The 18,861-nt window shown below is 43.9% G+C and overlaps 2 protein-coding genes across 13 annotated transcripts in view; one reads left to right on the top strand and one right to left on the bottom strand.

Annotated features, from left to right (window-relative positions):
- Positions 1 to 7,555, top strand: part of DRC1 (dynein regulatory complex subunit 1) — an 86,356-nt gene extending 78,801 nt beyond the window's left edge. Inside the window, exon 18 of the mRNA XM_040348396.1 lies at positions 7,415 to 7,555. Within this exon, the coding sequence (XP_040204330.1) occupies positions 7,415 to 7,477 (63 nt within the window). The 3' untranslated portion in view covers positions 7,478 to 7,555. The remainder of the gene's footprint in view (positions 1 to 7,414) is intronic.
- Positions 7,556 to 11,930: 4,375 nt separating this feature from the next.
- Positions 11,931 to 18,861, bottom strand: part of OTOF (otoferlin) — a 465,027-nt gene continuing 458,096 nt past the window's right edge. For 5 of the 12 annotated variants that reach the window (XM_040348386.1, XM_040348390.1, XM_040348393.1 and 2 more), the window contains exon 47: positions 16,805 to 16,893. Coding sequence is in view for 7 of the 12 variants with exons in the window: in XM_040348384.1 (XP_040204318.1) it covers positions 13,183 to 13,369 (187 nt within the window). In the remaining 5 variants the exon portion in view is untranslated. Of the gene's footprint in view, positions 16,894 to 18,861 lie in introns of all 12 variants that reach the window. The other 7 variants (XM_040348384.1, XM_040348383.1, XM_040348389.1 and 4 more) reach the window with 2 other exon arrangements.

Here is an 18,861-nt window from a genome sequence, read left to right as displayed (position 1 = left end):
CTAACTTTTTTTGACATATTATCAGAATGTCTAATCTGTAATTTGATGCCTTTTGGAGATTTTCCATCTTTCCTTGGCTTCGTTATGCACATTAATACAATTTTTTATCTGGGGTGCCCAAACTTTCGATCCCCACTGTAAATAGATTAGCAGGAAACTGAACTATTCACAGAATAGCTCTACAAGTCTCTGCCTATGTGGAGTGGGGGTGTGTGCCATTCCTCCAATCAGCTATCTTGGCTGTATTCCCAGGCTTCACACTCAGTGCTGAACAGGATGAGAAAAAAGAGATTTTTAATACAGCTTACCTGTAAAATCTTTTTCTTGGAGTACATCACGGGACACAGAGCGGCATTCATTACTATATGGGTTATATGGAGTACCTTCAGGTGTAGACACTGGCAATCTCAAACAGGAAATGCCCCTCCCTATATAACCCCCTCCCATAGGAGGAGTACCTCAGTTTTGTAGCAAGCAGTATGCCTCCCAAAATGGTCCTCAAAAAAGAGGGGTGGGAGCTCTGTGTCCCGTGATGTACTCCAAGAAAAAGATTTTACAGGTAAGCTGTATTAAAAATCTCTTTTTCTTTATCGTACATCACGGGACACAGAGCGGCATTCATTACTATATGGGATGTCCCAAAGCAATGCTTACAATGAGGGGAGGGAGAACATCTCCAAGACAAAAGGATTTAATTTAGAGATATACTCAAATCATAATAAATCCAACTTAGTTGAGAAAAATAATTTTAAATTTTAAATTTAACTCAAAAAAGAGGAGCCCCCGGAATCCGAGGGTCTCAAACTGCAGCCTGCAGCACTGCCTGCCCGAAGGCAGTATCAGTATTCCTTCTTACGTCCAACTTGTAGAATTTTGTAAACGTGTGGACAGAAGACCAGGTTGCCGCCTTGCAAACTTGAGCCATAGAGATCTGGTGGTGTGCTGCCCAGGAGGCGCCCATGGCTCTAGTAGAATGAGCCTTTAATGATACTGGAGGAGGCAACCCTTTCAAGCCGTAGGCCTGAGTGATTAATTGCTTAATCCACCTAGAAATGGTGGACTTTGCAGCTGCCTGCCCCTTCTTGGGCCCATCCGGTAAAATGAACAGCACATCTGTTTTCCGGATCTTCTTTGTAGCTTTAAGATAGGCCTTCATGGCCCTGACAATATCCAAGGTATGCAGCAACCCTTCCTTTCTGGAAGTAGGTTTAGGGAAGAAGGATGGTAATACCAAATCCTGGTTCAAATGAAAACTGGATATGACCTTCGGTAGGAAGGAAGGATGAGGGCGGAGAACGACCCTGTCCTTATGAAAAACAAGATATGGTTCCTTACAGGATAAGGCCGCTAGCTCCGAAACTCTTCTTGCGGAAACTATGGCAACCAAAAATACTAACTTCCTTGTCAGTAGAACCAAAGGAATTTCAGCCAACGGCTCAAACGGTTGTTTCTGTAAACTTGACAGAACAAGATTTAAATCCCACGGACAAAGCGGGGATTTAACTGGAGGTCTAATACGTAAGACCCCTTGAAGGAAGGTCTTAACCAGCGAGTGGGTGGCCAGCGGCCGCTGAAACCACACTGACAGAGCAGAAATCTGTCCTTTGATTGTGCTTAATGCCAATCCTTTATCCACTCCTAGCTGGAGAAAACTTAATACTCTATCGATGGTAAATTTGCGAGAAAGCCATCGCTTGGACTCACACCAGCCTACATAGGCCTTCCAGACCCTGTAATAAATCACCCTAGAGACCGGTTTCCTGGCTCTGATTAGGGTAGAGACTACTTTCTGAGACAGACCTCTACCCCTGAGAATCAGGGATTCAGCTTCCAGGCCGTCAAATTTAGATGCCGTAAGGCAGGGTGGAGGATCGGACCTTGCGATAGCAGGTCTGGCCGTAGAGGAAGAGTCCAAGGGTCTCCCACTACCATCTTTAGGATGAGTGAGTACCATGCCCTTCTGGGCCATGCTGGAGCTACCAGGATGACTGGTATGTGTTCCACCCGGATCCTGCGCAGCAGGCGGGGTAGTAACTGGAGCGGGGGAAACGCATAAAGAAGTTTGAACTGATGCCAAGGGCAAACCAACGCATCGGTTCCGCAGGCCATCGGATCCCTTGAGCGGGATATGAACCTGTCTAGTTTCTTGTTGAGTCTCGATGCCATGATATCCACGTCCGGCACTCCCCATCTTTGGCAGAGTGCTTGAAAGACTTGTGGATGCAGAGACCATTCCCCCGGCCATAGAGTCTGGCGGCTTAAGAAGTCCGCCTGAAAGTTGTCCACTCCTGGAATGAATATTGCCGATATGCAGGGCACATGCGCCTCTGCCCATAGGAGAATCAAGCTCACCTCTCTCTGAGCGGCTTGACTCCTGGTTCCCCCTTGGTGATTTATGTATGCCACGACCGTGGCATTGTCTGATTGAATTCTCACCGGGAACCCCTGCAATTTTGACGTCCAAGCCCTGAGGGCTAGTCGAGCAGCTCTGAGCTCCAAGATGTTGATGGGCAACTGCTTCTCTGGCTTTGCCCAAGTACCTTGGCGAGTGCAACCATCCAAAATTGCTCCCCAGCCCGTCAGGCTGGCGTCTGTGGTCACTATCTTCCAAGCCACTGGGCTGAAAGACTTCCCCTTCAGTAGATTCTGAGGGTCTAACCACCAACACAGACTTTGTCGGACTCTTGATAAGAGCGGCAACGGGATATCCAAGGCCTGTGGCCTTCTGCTCCATGCTGACAGGATGGCTGCCTGTAGGATGCGAGTGTGGCTCTGGGCGTATGGTACCGCCTCGAACGTGGCCACCATCTTGCCTAGTAACCTCATACATAGGCGAATAGTCGGTTCTTTCTTGCTTAGAACCAGTAGGATTAATTCCTTGATGGCTTTTACCTTCCTCAGAGGTAGGAACACTCCTTGTTGTTCTGTGTCTAATCTCATGCCGAGATATTCCAACTGCCTTGTGGGCTGGAAAGCTGACTTTTCTCGATTTAGGACCCAGCCGAACCTCTCGAGGTATTGGACCGTGAGGGCCACTGCTCGCTCCAAGCCGGGAGACGAGTGGTCTATGACTAGGAGGTCGTCCAGGTATGCTAGGATCGTGACCCCTTGGATCCTTAGCTTGGCTAGGATCGGAGCTAGGACCTTCGTGAACACCCGGGGGGCCGTAGCCAACCCGAAGGGAAGCGCCACGAATTGGAAGTGACGCGAAGCCACCATGAAGCGTAGATATCTTTGATGTGGCTGATAAATTGGAACATGAAGGTAGGCATCCTTTATGTCTATGGACGCCATGAAGTCGTCCTTCTGGAGTGTGGCAGCTGCTGACCGCACGGATTCCATCCGAAATGAGCGGATCTTTAGATATGCATTTACCATTTTTAGGTCCAAAATTGGCCTGACATCTCCATTGGATTTTGGGATGATGAATAGGTTGGAGTAGAAACCCAGCCCCTGTTCCAGGACTGGCCGGAATCCGAGGCGGATCGTTTGGAATCCTCGACTCCTGGAAATGAGGAGGAGGAAACCTTAGGAAATCTAATTTGTAGCCTGTGGCCACGGAAGACCGTACCCACTCGTCGGGAATGCTGGCTTCCCAAATCTCTGAAAAGAGTCGCAGCCTTCCCCCCACCTTCGTGGGTGGGGGCGCCCCTTCATAAGGTTGGCTTGGGGGCTGGTTTTGCTGGTTTGCGAAACCACTGCCTTTTGCCTCTAACAGCCTGTCCTTGTGATTTGCTGTTGAAGCCGAAGTTTGCTTTTGCAGGAGGCCGTCGATACTGCTTGGCATTAGAGGGCCCCTGCCCAGGGGAATACTGTCGTTTAAACGCAGGCCCCTGAACCTTCTTCTTAGTTGGCAAGAGAGTACTCTTGCCGTTTGAAATGGTCTGAATGTATTTATCTAGGTCTTCTCCGAAGAGTCGTCCTCCATGGAAGGGGAACCCTACCAGGAGCTTCTTGCATGGGGGCTCAGCCTCCCAGCCTTTTAACCATAAGAGTCTTCTCATATGGATAAGGGATAACGATAAACGTGACGCTTGCTGGATAGAATCCTTGATTGCGTCTACCGTAAAACATATGGCCTTAGGGACATCCGAAAATTCTTCTGCCTGCTGGGCAGGAATAAGTTTAAGCATCTGCTTAAATTGATCCGATAATGCTTGAGCGACCCCAATCGCAGCCACAGCTGGCTGTACTACTGCCCCTGCAGTAGTGAAGGAGTTCTTAAGTAGTGCTTCCAAGCGCTTATCAACTGGATCCTTGAACACCTGTATGTTTTCTACAGGGCATGTTAACGATTTGTTAACACATGAGATGGCTGCGTCCACTGCAGGAGTAGCCCATCTTTTGGAAAAATTTTCTTCCATAGGATATAGGACAGAGAACTTCTTAGGTGGTAAGAAGATCTTATCTGGCTTGTTCCAATCTTGGAACAAAACTCCCTCTAATAGAGGATGGATCGGAAACACAGCATTGCTTTGAGGCGCCCTCAGTGAGCCCAAAGCTGAAACCGTCGATACCTGGAGATCTGGTACTGGCAAGTTGAATGCCCTATGGACCAAGTCCGACAATCCTTGAATCCACCAGCTCTCCCTCAGGGAGACTGCCCCAGACTCCTCTGTATCCGGATCTTCGATCCCTGAACCTACTTGGTCCTTGTCCAAGAGGTCGTCCAATTCCCCTGAGGAAAGGACCTCCTCTTCTGAGGGTCCGCGCTCGGGCGACGGAGATCTATTCCGCTTACTGCCCCGCATAGCTGCGGCTATCATTTTACCCATGCTTTTCTGCATCTCTTTTAAAGAGGTGAGTAATACCTCCTCCGTGACCATCTTAGGGTTGGACTGACCCGCGTCAGCTCCAGCCCCAGATCCCGATGGCCCCAAGGCTCCCTGTGGGGAAAGCAGCGGCATAGCTTTGTCCGAGACCTCAGACTCTCTGGGGGAATCCCCACCTCTTGTACCCTTGTTTTTTGATGCCATGGTACAATACCGAGGTACACCTGCTACTTATTGGTACCTGGGACTTATAAATAGTTAAATGCCCAAACACCTGTTTGGGGGATAAAAAATGCTTCCTCTCCCCTAGATGACACTTTTTTTTTTTTTTTTTTTTTTTTTTTTTTTCAAATCTAGGAAAGAAAAAACATTCTGTCCCCCTGAGTAGTATTGCAAGAAAAACTATGAGATGGAAAAGAAACAGCCTATTCCTAGGCTTGAAAACAGTCTTTCTGAAGACTGCAATATTCTTTCTGGCCACTGTGTGTCCTCGGCGCCCCGTGCTTGCCGTTCTGGTCTTTCCTCCTCAGTTCCAAAGTATTGAATGAGCTATATGGAACAAACAAGGAAGGGCCGCCCCTTCCTTAAGCCACTGACCCGCCCTTCCCCCCCAGCAATCTCAAACAGGAAATGCCCCTCCCGACAGGGGGGGGTGGGGTTGGGAGGAAGGGACCTCTCTGCTCCAGCAAACTGCAGCCTGCAGCCTGGAACCATGAGGAGGTCAGCGTTTTGCCTGCTTTGCAGGCCGTGAGGAGGAAGACTGAATGGAGCATCGCCTGGAGGCTTGCAGGTAAGCACAGCTCTCTGACACACACATATACTTTTATATCACACAGGCCCCACTCAATGCTTTTCCAACACTACAAGGGAGGTCACATCTTATGGGGAATAATACATATAGAGCCATCCTATCTTTATGATATGTGACTAGTTTGCCAGATGCAGCGCATAACTTTAGGCATGTCCCCTGTGACCCCCCAGAAAAAACCTGCTAAGAACCAAGTTCCGCAAGTTTTCCCCTCACTTACCTGCTCCATGCCGCAGGACTTTGCCAAGCAAGAGGCCCAATCTTCCCCCATCTCGGTGGGGATGTCTAGACCTTCAGGCCCTGGGTTCCTATGAAGGATCCACTGTCCTGGGCCCATATAGCACTCTGGCAACAGAAACATTAGGCACCCAAAGGTTTCTAAGTTCTGGGCCCAGGGTCCAGCTCTCTAAAAAGAAAAGCATTATGGGCTATACCCCAAGGGTTTGGGGTCCGGTTACTGACCACTTTAGCGCTGAGGCTTTTTTGGACAGAACCGGTTAGCTCACCTAATCCCAAGGATGTGGAGGCAAGCTAAACAATGACTAACACCTAAGACACTGGCGGAAAAACTGAGGTACTCCTCCTATGGGAGGGGGTTATATAGGGAGGGGCATTTCCTGTTTGAGATTGCCAGTGTCTACACCTGAAGGTACTCCATATAACCCATATAGTAATGAATGCCGCTCTGTGTCCCGTGATGTACGATAAAGAAAAGTGTAACACAATGTGAACTTCCTAAAAAATATATAAAGCTGAAGACAGCAGATATACATGTAAAACTTATGTAGGGAGATTTGTTTCATCTCTGTGTATCATCTGAGACTGTTCACTTCACTGGGTATATGTGAGGGTTTACATACACTTTAAGGTAAAAAAATCCCCCCCCCCCTTAAATACTTACCTGAGCCCTATCTGTATCCTGTGCTGTGCCCGTCTGCAGCAGCGCTGTCCTTCCCTCCACTCATCTCACAGGAGGTTTGACAGCAGCAGTAGTCATTGGCTCCTGCTGCTGTCAGTCAAATCCTGCGAGGAGGGAGCAGGTGGCAGGGCTGAGCCGTGCTATGTGTGTCAATAGATGCACATGGCCTGGCTTGGGATCAAGCTACACAGGTGACACACTCAGAAGAGAAGGAGCCTGGGGCACCAGCAGGGGACCCCAGGAGAGAAGGTTTGGGGCCACTTTGTGCAATACCATTGCACAGCGCAGGTAAGTATGACATGTTTGTTATTTTAAGGGAAAAAAGTACCTTTGCAATCAATTGAATGATGTTCTGCAAGTCCTGCAAAGGAATTAAAGGCCAAATCATTGATAAAATGCAGAAATAATCAGACTTGGGCTTGTGGTAACATTTGCTGTAGTATATGCATGACAGATATTACTGAGACCTGGATTTAACATTGAACAATGGGAAATTCCAATCCAGTGATGAGTCAACTTGCTAAATGGTTTCCTTATAAATATCAGTAGGGATCTGTAAGGACAGTCACCTTATCATTTGCTGGCTGCAGAAGAATATGTAACTGTATAGGATTATAGGAACTCCCTATGGATGAAAACTGAAATAGAGATTGAGTAAAATAAAATCCCATAGTATCATATTTCTAGATCACATATTACAAACCTAAAATAAATGTGCAAAGTGTAAAAATTCCCTACACTCCATCAGTGGACGGTCTCCCGGCGCCCTTATGTCCATTGCAGGGCCTTTAGAACCACTTTGAATTGTTTGTACTCCTTGCTGGTACACCAGAGTGATGTGATCCTCCTGTCAAACCTTCTGACTTTATATTATGTCAGATCACTCATATTGTCCTTTTTTGTTTCCATTTAAAGATCAACACAGAGCTAGAGATTCCTCCGACGCAGATAATGAAGGTGGATTTCGGTCAGAGTTGATTCACCAGGAAGTAAATTTATCATTTGTGTAAAAAGAAAAATGACAATAAACGTAGTTTTCTGTTTGTGTCAAATTTTTATTTTGTGTTTGTGAAGGTTATCGATTTATTCATACTATACCTAGTTACCTGCATTCAACTGGTCTTGTTCTTTAATGTGGAATGCATTTTACATTTCATCTCATTAGCATACTTGGTAGCCTCCTCAGTTCCAAAGAATGTCAGGAATAAACCACAGCATTCATAAGCACACTCGACAAATGTCCAACATTGGAGGGCAAACTCTGCGGGTCAGAGCTCAGCAGTCTTCCTACATGTAGCCCTGGTTCACATTGATGCTACTTTGAAATCGCGCTACTTTACTTGAAGTATCGTGATTTCAAAGTAGCAAGGTCAGCGCGATTTCAGGGGCTACTTGATAGACATTTGTGTTGCTTCATGCACAGGTGTCTATTGAAATCGCACCTCAAATCGACAAAAGTAGTGCAGGAACTACTTTTGCAAATCGGTGCGGCACCGCAAAATCGGTGTCGTACCGATTGGAACACTGCCATTGCCTCCAATAGGCTACGACTTGTCATGTGATTTGATCTCTCAATTCGCATTACAAATCGCTTCAATGTGAACCTAGGCGTAATGGAATAAGGACAGCTAGGGCCACATCATGGACAGAGAGAACATTTGGTTCTCAAGAGGCATGAGAGAGACCATCTATGTCATACTGGAAGAACTATCCCTAAGCAGGAGTGGGGGCCTTCAACGCCACCTGTCAGCTATTTGAAATGCTGTTTTAACATCTCTACCCTGGTGATTGGACAATTCACAACTTCAGAACACAATGGTTTCACAAACCTCCACCCTGCACCATTCTGTTTTTGGACAATCGGCATCTGCCTTGACAAATTTCATGGTGATTTCATCAAGATGACTGAGTCTCCTGTGTGACTAAAAAAATTATGGGGGTATATCTTGCCACTCATTAGAGGCAGGACACATGCTCGGTTTTCTCAGCAAGAACCAGCAAGAAAACTGCTGGCAGAGCTTTCTTGCCAACTAAACCGAGCGTTTCTCGTCTGGAAATCTGGCCATAATCTCGACGAGAAAAATAGAGATCCTGCTCTCTATTTTCTCGTCGAGATTCTTGTCGGCCTGTTTCCTGGCGAGAAACCCGAGAGTGTGTATACTTGCCTATCGCCGCGGAAACCCGCGCATGCTCAAAATGACTTTGACTCATGCACGGTAGCTTCCACTGCATAGTTAGGGTGAAGCAAGATGGCGGTGACGGCATCGAATGTGACGAGCGCATGCTTGTCGTACGTGATGACGTAACAGCGTTCTTGCCTTTCAAGAGAACCGCTGTGAACCGAGTGTACACTTGGGCGGCAAGAGATTCTTGCCAAGAATCTCGTCGGGAAAAACTACATTTTTTTTTCCTGACGAGATTCTTGCCCGTGTGTACGAGGCCATACAGTGTATTTTATTCTTGCAGGTGGATTTTCCTTATTTTACACCACTAAGAATGCATATAAGAGAAACTCGTGATTTCACAATGACTATGGCAGGAGTGGCAGACCATAAACACTGCCAGGGAGATCTTTCCCAATAGTCCTAGAAAAATGGAATGGTTGGACTACAAGACACTGTTGACAATCTAGGCATAAAAATAAACAGAATATTCTTCTTCTACCAGTGTCCCAAACCGGCCCAACTTCTCACCTACTCCCTCCCACTCAGGTACTTTTACAACCCCAGCCCCCTCAATCCCTATGCCTGCATAAAGATCCCATGCGGTAGTCAAAACCTTTCACAATATCAGCAAATCTCCTGTTTGTTACCCTATGTAGACCTTCACTTACCGTGGACGCACTCAACACAGTGCTATTTTCTATCTATATACATGCTTGACTTATGTTGTTTTAACATCTCAAGTCCTGAAACATTTTGAAGAGCAATTTTTTATTATTTCTATTTTTTTCTCTTTTTCATGTATGTTCAGGGTATGCCCAATTGGCGTTGTTTTGTAATAAAACCTTTTTTGAATACAATAAATACTTTAAATTTAAAAAAAAAAAATAAACAGAATCGCCACCTTATGTTTTCAAATATGTTCCTTTAATCCAATGTCAATGAGTGAAATTGTTCATACAAAACACAGGCTAGAAAAATAATCATATACAGAACTCAGTTTCTCTCTCAATATTAAATCTCTGTATTCCAATAATGGACCTATAAGACGCCTTCAATACATCATTAACTGTAAACATCGCAGTCATCTAAGTGGGTACTTGGATGACAATCCTTAAATGAGGTACTTTGTATTTTACTCCATTTAGTGTTGCACTATAGAGACTAGTTAGGCTACTCTGGGGCATTTGGTAGGTTACAGGTCACACCGATGAGCTGTACCTTGACTGCCCCTGGTGGAGATGAAAAAGTTGTTTAGAAATGGGGCTTCATGCCGGTCATAGAATTTACAAGACCTATGTATGTATGGAGGTTATAAACTGAATTTGAAGAAAGCATACTATAGATCTCAAGTTTATAAGGTGAGAGGGCCCAAAAAATAGATCCTCGCCCCTATTTACTCCCAGTATTAAGATGCTAACACACGTTTAAACGAACTTGATCTATTCAATTGATCCTTGAACTTGAATGGTGGTAAATTCCTGCCTATGATGCCACTACAAGTTTTTTACTACTACATTTAGTACCCAGAAAAGCCTCTTCTTTGCTTCTCTTTGATTTAGTGTCCCTTTGTTACTGGGGCCTAATTTTCCCCAACAAACCCTGCCAGCTACCATTCCACTATCCAGTCTCATTGAATAGTGTAGTGCAGGGGTGGCCAACCAGTGGCCCGGGGGCCACATGGGGCCCGCGGAGCCCTCTGATGTGGCCCGCAACCTCCTGCTCTGGAATGGTGGGTTGGCAAGCCCAGATCGCAGGTCAAAGCATCAGTGTTGTGAATAAAGCTGGTGGTAGAGGAAGAAAGCGGCTGCGGAGCAGAGCTCCATAAACCGATGCTTCCTCTACAGCGTCAGCTTTTGCCACATGTGGAGTCTATGGCAAAGTTCAGCTAACCCACACGATAGACACAGGTGCACTACGCTGCACCAGCGGTGTGGGTAAACCACAGTGCATCAATGTGAAAGCAGCCGTAGGCCCTTTTCACGCGATCAGCCCGACCAAATGGGACCCTCAATTCACCTCTATAGAGCGACAGGTGTCTGTTTACGCCCGCCTACCTCCAATCCGAAAAACAGCAGGGAATTTTTCTCCTTCATCCTTCATCAGGGCGGATCGGAGGGCCTATAGAGTAGCCGTGACCTGTCATCCGCCCGCTCCGCTCATTGTGGCCCTCGACTGGTTACCAAGTTGCTTAAGTGGCCCTCGCTCTTCAAAAGGTTGGGCACCCCTGGTGTAGTGTATGTATACCTTTTGCAAGGATATAACAGCTAATAATTATAAAAAATTGTGTCAGACTGGGTTTTTAGATTCATTTTATATATTCATCTACAGTATGTTTGTAACTAGGGAGACCTTTAACCCCTAAAATATGTTGGCTCATCTTGTCAATTACAAATAAAATTGAATTCTGGACTCACATAAGTGGAATGGTTCTCCTTTTTTTCCCCCTTCATCCCTTCTCCCTTAAGGACCAACTATAGGTGGCCTATAACCAGCAGAGCGTCCTGCCAACCTCCGATAAACACACAGGTATACGTAGAAGTCTTAATATTAGACTCCGTGGCCAGTAAAGGCATTGTAATTTGCCATCAGAGCTTAGTATCACAAGTCAGGTAAAGTCATGCCCCAGTTATAAAGTGAAACTAAATTAGAGAGGGGCACAGAAACATTTCTGGCTAATGATAGTAGTAGTAGGCTTCTTGTAGTGTCTGCTTTATGGCAGACATTTTACTTTTCTAATTTTACAATGGACTATATGTTGAATTTGGCTAGGCAAGCCCATGAGTCTGTCTGTTAAGCTATCGTTATAATACACATTTATCTACTGGTCTGGTTTGTTGACCAGATGCCAGTGAGTATAAGCTAGGTAACAGCAGAGAACAGAAAAGAGAAACAGCTGGCCAAGGGGTCCAAAGATCTCCCTTAGCCCTGGTTCACATTGATGTTTCTTTTGAAATCGCGCTACTTCACTTGAAGTAGTGCGATTTCACAGTAGCAAGGTCAGCGCGATTTCAGGTGCTACTTGATAGACATCTGTGTGGCTTCATGCACAGATGCCTATTAAAGTTGACAAAAATAGTGCAGGAACTACTTTTGCAAATCGGTGCAGGCGCTACAAAATCGGTGTTGCACTGATTGGAACAGTGCCATTGCCTCCAATAGGCTGCGACTTGTCATGCGATTTCAGCTATCAAATCGCATAACAAATTGCTCCAATGTAAACCTAGGCTGAAAAACTGAAATTTGATAATTCTCTGCAGATTACTGTCTAGAAATTTAGACAAAATGAGGTACGGCTCTGTGCGCTTCCAGTCTTCACAAAAAAAATAACTGCATGTTCAAATTAATTGCAATTCTACAGTCTTGGTTATTTGCTGACTCTGGATGTTCTTGTAGCTCTTTTTTAAGCAACCATTGCTTCTTCAATAGAAGACACCAAAAACATACCTCTCTGTTGGGCGGCTAGTCCAAACTCCGCTGTCTTCAAACAGTACAGCCTTGGGGAAAGTCTTTACTATTTAACAATTTTGGGAGTGTGGACTGTCTGTGAATGTGAATATATACAATGTGCCTTCTGCCAATGAAGCATGAAAGCCCAACTCCAGACATTTATTTTCCTCTGTTATTTTTGGATAGAATATTAAATAGAGCCTCTGATGGGCTTTTGTAGTTGTCTGTGTGTCAGTAGGAGTGATTTCCCCTCCTTCCCTGTTCCTGATGGCATGGTGCCAGTTACAGTGGTAGTGGACCCTCCACAATGCTAGATGAGTGTAGACCCTAAAGATAGCCAAGGCTCAGATTTAAAGAAGCCTCTTAGTATTCACACATGCACCCGCAAGCAGTGATGGGATTGCAAAAGCTGAAAAAAGTTAGATGTAGTACAGAGTTGAGATTGAGGTCAAATAGGTCTGGACAGGAGGCAAACAGGGGTCTTTGAAAAAACAGGCAGAGCCCATTAACGGGTATCAGAAACTGGAAAAGAAGTCGCAGGTACAGGCCTGGGAACATAATTCCAGAAAGGTCTTTGCTTTGACAATTCCCAATTGCAGTGAGCAAGTTTAAATTGCTTTTATGTCGTATGACATGATTGAAAATCTCTCCAATGGGGACACCTGCTCGGGTTCTAATTGTTCTCATTTTCTTGATGTCCCAGTGATGCCCATTCCCCCCTGTTACAGAAACAAGAAGTGAGGAAAGATGTCTCCAATGCATTCACAGTCATCACAGATTTTATAGAAGTTATAATTCTTCTTTTTTTCCTCCCTTATCCAAATGTAGCTGGAGTTGGGCTTAAATGATGGACTTACCATTCTGGAGAATATTAAGGATGCATCTGTGGGCTCTAAAAGGTGTTTTTCTCCATTTCTTAAATAATGTTTTACAACTGACACTACTAAGGTGGGAAAACAGTATACCCAGTTGTGGTTGCCTGTGGTAGCAAATAATAGAGCTGGGTTGGCATAATAAGCACCTTTTCAATATAGTTGGTTACATCTAGGATGTCTGTCCTCAGTGTCAAATTCATCTACCAGGATTTATAAATCTCTGGTTGAGCACCCCGGGTAATGTGTACAAAGCCAAGGCCAAAAACGTCAACAGCATGCAGGTCAACAACAGACCAAAGACATGCCACTTGTAATTCCTCCACACCAGTACGCACACTATACGCATCGGGTTAAGCAGCCACATCAGACTAGTATTAGGACGACTGGACGATGGATGGAGTCACCATTTTATTGTAACAAACAAGTCAAATAACAGCCACAACAACAAACACAAAAATAGACAAAACAAAAAAGAGAAAAGAAAAAGAAAATAACAAATTATAATTCACACAATAAAACTTATAAATAAAATTCTTTACAACATACACAAACTGAAATTAGTGCAAGGCAGGGAGGTACTTCCCTATATCATAAAGAAGGAAGAAAGTAACAATAAAATAAAAAGAGGCATGATGGTGGAAAAAATAAAACACTGCTAGAAATGTCATGATATCACACCTTAAATGCAAACAATGGTGAATGATGTGTGGATTGAGAGACTTTACCCTGTGCTCTTTAATGGATATTGTGCTTTGATCATCACTGAATGCATGGGGCTTATTGCATTGTGTTTCATGTCAAATAATTTTGCATATCCCCTGTTCTTGAAGTTGCAACTTGTCTGCATGAGTGGAATGAAAAAAGAACTATTTCCTAAAAGAAATATATTTTAAAGTTTCTATTTGCAGAGCTGTAACACACAGGTCATACCGAGGCCGTATAGAAGGCCTTGGTGCTCAACCCTTTTTTGGATACTGAAACCTATTCTATTTTTGAGATCCATGGATTGCAAGCTTTCACATTTTTTGCAGTTTTGGAATACGTACGACAATGAAACTTAAAGAAGAATTCCAGTTATGGATTTGTTTACATGGACCAGCTTGGACCTAAGTAACTAGGCATATACAGTACCTGTTGGATCCCTCTAGCAGCTGGAAATCACTGTAGTAGACACAACTATTCCAGAGATCTCCACCAGCTTCTGGGTCCTATCCCAAGCGGCTGCCCTGCTGCACTGTTGAGCTTTAAGAGGAGGTTGACCGTTTGGAATGCTTTGCTCAATGATTGCAAAACGTTCTCTGTTTGAATGAGGAGAGGCTGGGTGGTAACGTCATGCTAACCACCTTGTCCAATCAGAGAATGCTTTGCAAGCTGGACCAATGCAACTATGGAAGAAATGCCATACCTGGAATGCCTCTTAAAGGTTCCACAATCCTCCAACATGAGGGGCCCAATGAAAGTGGTTGAGAATTACTGGTTTATTAAAGCTCAACTGACAGTTTTTCTTTTATTGAAATATGAAAGGCCCAGACCTTGTTGAAATAAAATATGCAGCTCTTGCTACAATACTCACCTCCTTTCCAGTTGTAGACTCGTCGCTCTAGGCGCCCAGTGTCATTAAACCAGATTCCTGCTAGCGGACAGTGTCAAGGACCTGCCCCCTGGAGGCATGTCACCAGGTCATGATGACTTCACAGGAGAAAGTTGTAAAGACTGGCGACACATCATAATGTGGTGCCTCTCTCTATGGTATTTAGGACGAGGACATCGCTAAAGGAAGAGGACCTGTGATGTTATACTACCCTACCAAAGACTGCTGGAAAATAGTTATGTTTACAAATGGATTCAAAATAAAATGTACAAGGGGGCTGGAGGGTAGGGGGGGGTGTAGTTGGACTTTAATAATAGGATGTAAGTTGTGAGGCTGTTAGCTGTAAGATTTTACTGAGAAAATTGTGCTTTAGGTATATATAATTAAAAGTGCCTTAAAATCATATCCACAAGACCAGCTGGAACCTGCCAGAAGTATTTTAAATATATTATTATAATTACTACTATTATTAAAATTACTACTATTATTATTGTTATTACTATTTGATTTTCAGTTATTACACTGGAATGATTGATACCTTAAGGCTCAGATTAATTGATCATTTTGTCAAAATGATAAATAGTAAACCCAACTGGAAATGAATGATGTTCATTTGTGCAGAGAAAACTTTCAATTTTGGGGGAATAAAAAAAGAACTACAAAGAGTATTCTTGAATTACAGATTTCAAAACAACATAACATTCTGATAACCGTCTTTTAAAATACAACCCTTGGTGTACCTATACACAAGCAAAAATTGGACATATGGATCGATTCTAGTTGTTTTGGAAGACTGTCTATGGGTTTGCAAAGGTCAGATCTGAATATAATAATAATTTTACACGTTTTGTTTGCTTGGTCATGTGAAGGGCTGAAGATAAGCTGTTGATCCATTCTATGAGGATACATTTTCCTTCAAAATATATATTTGCACCTGATTGGAACTTATTTAACAATTTCCCACTGGATATTTGAAAGCGGATATCATTAAAACATGATCCACTGTTTCACTGCCCACCCCACTTGTTTAAACCCATGAAAGGCAGTAGAACAATAAAATACTAATTTAGGCTGTAGAAACTTCTGATCTGAGATTCCATAGCTAACTGGACATGTGACCAAACATTTTCCTGTGTGTTCACTATCAAGGAGAGGGTCAGCCAATGATATTGCACTTGAGCTGAAGGATTCTAGAGCAGCCATTTCTAGAGTTAAGCAGATTGTGGTTTCTGCTACCATTTACTGTATTGGGTTTTAGAGAGTGGGATTGGTGGGGGAGTGAAAGAACGCAGTATGATTGGTTGGGGTATCTTGAGGTGTTTGGTTTAAATTGTATAATAATGAAAATGTCCACTTCAGTGTATTTGAAAGTGTCCCCTTCCTATTTTAAGGATTTAGAATCGGGAATACAGGCAAGTGGGGAGAAAGATCCAGTTACTGCAGTTATGAGTAAATTTGCATAATTCAAAAACCATATCAACTAACATCCCTGTCTGGCTCTCTATCAACTATGAAACTATAATTCTCGTCATGCCCTACTAGCCAAGAAATCATGAGGATGATCTCAAAACTACTAGGATTTTAATAATAAAGCAAGCCTAAGTGTCCTACTCTTTGAACAAGGCTCATAAAACCATATTTTGACTTAACTGAAAGGATCCTGTATTGCAATATGGAATCCTAACCAACATTTACATCTTTACCACCTGTATAACTTTGGTCAGCGTTAAAGAGACAGTCACAGATTGGAAAATTCTACTGGTCTTGGTTTGGTTAGTGTTATGCCTTGTGTTGGGCAAAAATGTTCATAAACTCAGTGACAGTCTAACCTATATAACTCTCACCAAAGAGAATTGTTTCTAGATTTGAATGTTCTGTAAATAATCCAGGCTAGTATCTAAAAAGAAGGAAGCTTTTGTTGCTAAAGGAAAAAAAAAACAGTTTGAAGCCTCATCTTTTTCGGCAAATGTTAGCTTTTCCCCCTTTCAGTCGCTTCTCAGTAGAAACTAAAACAAAAATTCACACAGGAAATGTTTTGCTGAAACCCATCACAAAACTATACAGTCTATGATGGAAAGGACAAACGTTTTGAGCAAGGATAGGCACTGCAGAGTCTTTTCTTCTTGGGCTTCTCTTCATGCTCCCAACAACTTCTTGACCATGTAGCCTGGCATGCTGTACAGGAAGAGTGCCACCATCGCCAGTAGCAGCAAGGCCAAGACGATCTTAATGATGAGCCACTTGTAGCGATTACAGATGAGGTACTTGATGGACTTAAGCGGGTTAAGGAACCAAATGAAGGATGTGTCGGGCCGACTGTCCAAGGTGGCAAGAACCAAGCAATGTGGGCAGCAAAGATAGAGGAGAGAAATAGTTGTGGTTAGTAGAAAAATATTAGCAGTGATGTCTCTGAAATGTAAAATTAGTTTGTTAGTTGTCCAACAAAAGCATGCAGAGGGAGGGCTAGCAGAGGTAAAAGAGAAGGTGGGGATTAGCCTCCAGAGTCCTCCTGATTTGTTTTAGACTTCATTGGAACACAGCTGATATCACCCTTCATGTTACTATTAAAACATTAAGTTCTGGTCTGTGAATATGTCATTTGGTGGAGTCACTAATAGCCATTTTCTTTCTGAGCTTACCAGTGGACTTTTATTTGTTTTGCTAGTGATGAGTAGACAAGGATCTAAAGCTTCCTGCAGATATAGTATGCACATGATGGAACACTTAGGCCTCGTTCACACGGACAGACTGTCCGATGAAAACGGTCCGCCGGACCGTTTTCATCGGACATTTCCGCTGCCGGATTTTGGTCTGATGGTTGTACACACCATCAAACCAAAATCCCTGCGGACAGGATACGCAGTGACGTGGCCGCGCCGCGACGATGGCTTTCGGCTGAGCGGACATGTCCGGTAAGTCGTACAGACGACCGAACATGTCCGACGGACAGGCTTCCAGCGGACATGTTTCTTAGCATGCTAAGAAACATTTGTCCGCTGGAAACCTGTCCGATCCACCGGAAAATTGTCCGGTCGGACGTACAGACGACCGAACATGTCCACTGAAACTGGTCTGCGGACCAGTTTCAGCAGACATGTTCGGTCGTGTGTACGAGGCCTAAAACAGTCAAAAGATCTCTCCATTAACATACAGAAATGAATTGGCCAACTACTGTATGCATTCAATAGGAAATCTTCAGGCATGGTTCAAAATCATTATTGATCTGCAAGGGTCATCCAAACCAGGCAATCGATTCTTTGTCCAGGATATGTCTGGGAAGGTTAAGACGTGCCCACACACATACTATCATCTCTTAATCCAACTGGATTGGGTGATCATTTTATGTTGGTAAGTACCTTTTCAGTGAACTTTTGCTTTACTTTTTTGCCACATTCCTCAGCAGTACTTGCCTACTTAGCTTTCACTTCCCCCATCACTCTGTTTAGTTGGCAAGAGTTAGGAAAGGAAGCTCTATGTAATTTATGAGTCACTATAATTGGAAATTACATAGACCTGAGAACTCTCTCTCTCTGTCTGCATGTGACAGTGCAGGGCCAATCATCAAGCACGGGAGTATTCTGCAATTGCAACTTATTGGCTTGTATCCACAGTTAGGAGCTATGGGTAGAAATGATAATGTACATATCAGAGTTAATTTTACATTATGTAAGTGTGCTAGGCTTATGGTGTACATTTTACCTTCATATACACTATCACTTTACCCATTCAGGTGTTACTTTCATCCTGGCTTCACATTTTTACCAAGAGATCTACAACACCTCCCTGAATTCAGGGATAAGCACTGCCTACACATCTTTCTCTGTCCAATGCAAATACTGACTTTTGTGACTAACTAGGTAATTGCGAGCATCATTTAAAAGCTAAAATAGCTGAGTGAGTCTTCTAGTCCTTCCCCAAGCCCCCTCAACAGGTAATGTTTTCTAAATTACCACCATATGAAACAGGTGTAGTAGTTACAAAGTCCAGCTATGCTGATTGCAATACCAGCCCAAGATCAACTCATATAGCCGGATTCATAGAGACTTACGTACGTCGTATATTTACGCGTATTCTGAAAACCAGATATGCTTAAATTTGGCCAAGATACGACCGACGTAAGTCTCCTACGCCGTTGTATCTTATGTGCATATTTACGCTGGCCGCTAGAGGCGTGTACGTGGATTTACGCGTCGAATATGTAAATGAGCAAGATACGCTGATTCACAAACGTACGTACGCCCCTTCGCAGTAAGATACGCCGTTTACGTAAGACATACGCCGGCG

This window comes from Rana temporaria, chromosome 4 (genome assembly GCF_905171775.1).
Source record: "Rana temporaria chromosome 4, aRanTem1.1, whole genome shotgun sequence".
NCBI classification, from domain to species: domain Eukaryota; kingdom Metazoa; phylum Chordata; class Amphibia; order Anura; family Ranidae; genus Rana; species Rana temporaria.
Note: the sequence above shows the minus strand (reverse complement) of the source record. Positions and strands in the feature narration are given on the sequence as shown.